The sequence below is a fragment of the Cyprinodon variegatus genome, unplaced genomic scaffold, assembly GCF_000732505.1.
Source record: "Cyprinodon variegatus isolate N-32 unplaced genomic scaffold, C_variegatus-1.0 Scaffold361, whole genome shotgun sequence".
NCBI lineage: Eukaryota > Metazoa > Chordata > Actinopteri > Cyprinodontiformes > Cyprinodontidae > Cyprinodon > Cyprinodon variegatus.
The window spans coordinates 212,316-216,455 of record NW_015150814.1 but is presented as its reverse complement, the minus strand read 5'-3'; the positions used below and the strand labels follow the sequence as shown (position 1 = coordinate 216,455).

At 34.9% G+C, this 4,140-nt stretch overlaps 1 protein-coding gene across 1 annotated transcript in view; it reads left to right on the top strand.

Annotated features, from left to right (window-relative positions):
• Nucleotides 1-4,140, top strand: part of LOC107091985 (putative protein PHLOEM PROTEIN 2-LIKE A3) — an 11,916-nt gene that overhangs the window by 5,278 nt on the left and 2,498 nt on the right. Inside the window, exon 3 of the mRNA XM_015386247.1 lies at nt 1,489-2,364. Within this exon, the coding sequence (XP_015241733.1) occupies nt 1,489-2,364 (876 nt within the window). The remainder of the gene's footprint in view (nt 1-1,488; nt 2,365-4,140) is intronic.

Sequence of the window (4,140 nt, the reverse complement as noted above, 5' to 3'; positions counted from 1 at the left end):
AATAAATAATTTAGCTTTTTCATTAAACCAATTTTTAATTTATTTATTTTTCATATTATCAATTTCCCAATTTCTCTTTTTCATTTATCTATTTGTCATTTATCCCTTTATCCATTTACCCATTTTTCATTAATCTAATTTTTATTTAACCACTTTTCATTTTTTGATTTATTTTACTCATTTTTTATTTATTTCACCCATTTATTTATTTATTTATTTAATTTTGGCTGAAATGGCTCTCCATAGGTTTAAAGCCTTGCAGGATAAAGCCCACTGATCTCATTAAGACAGAAAAAAGTAAGGAAAAAATAAAACGGTCAGTTCAGGTGTTTTATAAAATATGGGAAACAGGAAATTTTCTATATACCAAAGTGAAAGATTGTTGTTCTCTACTTAAAAAAGCAATTTAGATTTTTAAATGGAAAAATTTTCTTTTTTATATATTTTTTTTATTTATTTAAAAATTCAATGTATAATGTGGATGCATAAACACCTAATTTTATTTCAGTGTTAAATTCTGTTTAAAGTAACAGATTATTAAAAATGTCTCCGGACCTTTACTGGTTAATGATTTTCTTTATTCGGACCCACTGATTTTTAATTGGTTACCCCTGGTTTAATGTTTATAAATATTTATTTCACATCATATGCGCCATCCAAAGCAGATCATTGGCTCCATCCACATCTAGTGAAAACTAGTGTAATTGGATGAGTCATATAACGCAAACACTCACTGGTTAGCTAAAGAAAATAATCAGAAGCAAGCAGGTGTTCTTCAAACTGCTAACGTGAATTGTCTATGCCATGCTACAATGTAGGATTCAGAAAAAGATGTTGAAATGTCTGAAAGGTCGGACACAGGCGAGAGCGTATCGGGAGATGGAGACCAACAAGCCCTCCCTCATCCTTGGTCCTATCTCAAAGAATTTTTTCAAATAATCGTAAAATTGAACTTTCAATTCATATAATGGCATCCGGCTGTTTTTTTAAAGGTTACTTTCTTCTTTTATACTTTAAGTAGTTTTTGGAGCACATACTTTTTCACTTTTACTTGAGTAAAGAGACCAAGTTAATAATTCAACTTTTACCAGAGTGTTTTTAAATTGCAGTATCTATACTTCTACTTAAATAACAAATGTGTGTTCTTCTGACACCACTGTTTAAATTAAAATAGCATCCCGTTAAATTAGCATCGGCTTCATAGAAAAAAATATAATCATTCTGTTTTTATTTTTTACACTACCTTGTCTTTCAGTTGGTCAAATAACAAATTGATTCTATAAGTTAATGCTGATCCATTTGCCTAAATTATTCAATTAAAATATTATTATTTGCATCTTTATATTAATTCCCACATTAACAAATTGTGATGGAGTGTCCCCATTGAAATGTTGTAATAGAAGATTTATAAACCTGTAAATTAGTTTAATATTTGTTATATAATAACTATCATTCATGTAATTTAAAATGACATGTTTGTTTTTTTAGGACCAAATGAAATCAATATTTTCCTGCTGGGAAAAACTGGTATTGGGAAGAGCAGCCTGGGAAATACCATCCTGGGAGACAGTCTGTTTAAAGAAAAATCATCTCCTACATCTGAAACAGATTTGGGCCAAGCAGAAAGAAAATACATCAATGGGGTACCTATCAAAGTGATCGACACTCCTGGCTTCTTTGGCAACAACATGGATGACGAAACACTAAAGCGTGAGATAATACACAGTGTCAAACTGTGTGCACCCAAGATTGATGCCTTTCTTATTGTGCTGAGAGTGGATCGATACGCAGCCCAGGAGAAGGAAATCATCAAGCAAATAGAGCAGTGTTTCTCAGAGGAGGCTCTGAAACACGCTGTGGTTGTGTTTACGCATGGAGACCAACTGGAAGATGGGGTGACAATTGAGGATTTTTTTAAAAGGGATTCTGATCTGAAAGAGCTAGTAGAGAGGTGTGGTGGCAGATGCCACGTTGTTGATAACAAATACTGGAAAGAAAAGCAGGAAGGTTACAGGAGTAACAAGTTTCAGGTGGAGCAGCTTTTCAACACAATAACAACAATGACAGTCAGTCAGGGCTCCTACACCAATATGCTTCTTGAGTTAGTGGGGGAAGAAAAGAAAAAGGGGGGCCGGGGGGAAATTTTGATTATCTCAGCTGGAGTCACAGTGGGAGCACTGCTGGGAGCACTTTTAGGTGCTGTTGTGCTTAAACCAGTTATACCCTCTGAATTTGCTTCAGCAGCAGTAGGAGCAGTGGGTGGAGCAGCATTTGGAGGTATAACAGGAGGAGCTGTAGCTTCCACAAGTGCAACATCAAAGGATGCTGTGCTGGAAATAACTGAGCAAATGATTAAGATAGGAGGTAATTTACTAAGATTTCAATTGGAGGAAGAGGAAATAAAAAAAAAAAGTTGAATGTTGTTGTGCAAAATAATGTTGTCAAATAAAAGACACTTACAACTGTGATCTAGAGTCAAGATCCAGAGTACTGTAAATATTTTATCATTTTTATGTTTTAGTCATATTTCTTCAGAAGAGCTATAGCTGCAGATGAAGAACAAACTTTAAACCAAACAAACCTTTAGAGAAATACAGTAATATCAATGTGTAATTCTCATTTTAATTCTTTTTGAGGTGTTTGAATTTTTGCATGAGTTTGATACCATGAGGCTGTTTGTCCAAGTTATTAATTAGCAGTGGAGAAGAGTGTTTTCAGAACATGATGTTAATTAAATCTTAAATGTCTTATCTCTGATGTGATGTGGGGTAAATAAAATTATTGAGCTTTTTTCTGTTTGCTTAAACTGACTAGTTTTAAGACCCTCGCAGCTTTTGCATAAGTTCACGATAGATAGAAAGTTTTGTCTGAGTCAGAACAGGACTGAGCACTTGAGCTGTGGCTGTTATGATTTTCTTGCTCTTGTCTTTGCAAATACCAAATAAAGTGCAGACTAAATGATTACCACTGTTCTCCCTTTATTCAACCGATGTAGCATAGGTGAATAATGTTTTACTACAACAGGGTGCCGAAGTCTTAGATACACTTTAATAATAGATTACTGTAACAATGTATCACTGGACTTTTATGTAGTTTATAATTTTCATCAAAATAAAATGGAAAATCCTTTTTAACTACATTTTTTATGTTCATCTTAGCCCAACTGATCGTCTGATATCATGTTACACAACACAAAGAGAAAAAATAGTTTCCTGTTAAACAGTCATAAATAAACGCATACCGTTTCCACTGTACTTGCAGATAGCTTTTCATTTTCATATTGCTATAATCCAGTGAATGGTCTAAAGATGTAATCTAGTGTATTCTATGTCCTATGTTGGGCCATAAACCATGATGAAGTTTTGGACATTGAGAACCAATGTCCATCTTTTATTTAACATGTTCACTGGAGAAGAGGAGGCAGCTTTGCTCATAAAACTGCTGAGAACTCTCTTGAAGAGGCTCACATTTGTTACAGTGGTTCGATTGAGCTGCAATATCATTGTTAAATAAATAGATGTGTGGCATATTCTAACACACTGAACAGGAAACAGGTGTTCCCTCATTTTTCCATTCTGGGCCCTGGTATCAAAAATGATCCTTTATGTTCTTCTAAAACACCGGTTCTGTGTGGATACACAGTTTGAATAACCCAATATTTTTGCAGTGACACCTAATCTTGTCTCCATGTAGAACGGACCTGAAAGAACAGGTCATTCGGATGGTCAATGTTAAGAGTTTATTTACACTGACCAGATAGATAGCGTGTTAATGCAATCCTCATATGCTCAAGTCTTCTCATCAGTTCAAACTTTAGCTCATATGTAGCTTTCACCTTCAGCCTTGTCTTAGCTATAGTTCCTTTTGGTGGGAAGACATACCCAGTCTCGGACTGGTAATCTGTGTTACCGGGCATTTGCCCGTTGGGCCGGTCCTAATTTCAGTGTGCGAGGGCCGGCCCTTGTTAAATCATACTGGTCCCATCAAAGTCATTTCCCTCTGGGATTATTAAAGTATCTGATTCTTATTTCCTCTCCCTCTCCAGCCGAAGCATCTGACAATAAGTAACCAATGAGTTAAAAAAGTAATACAATGTTAACTACCTAAATGATGCATGCAGTAGACATGTTCACAAGTCAT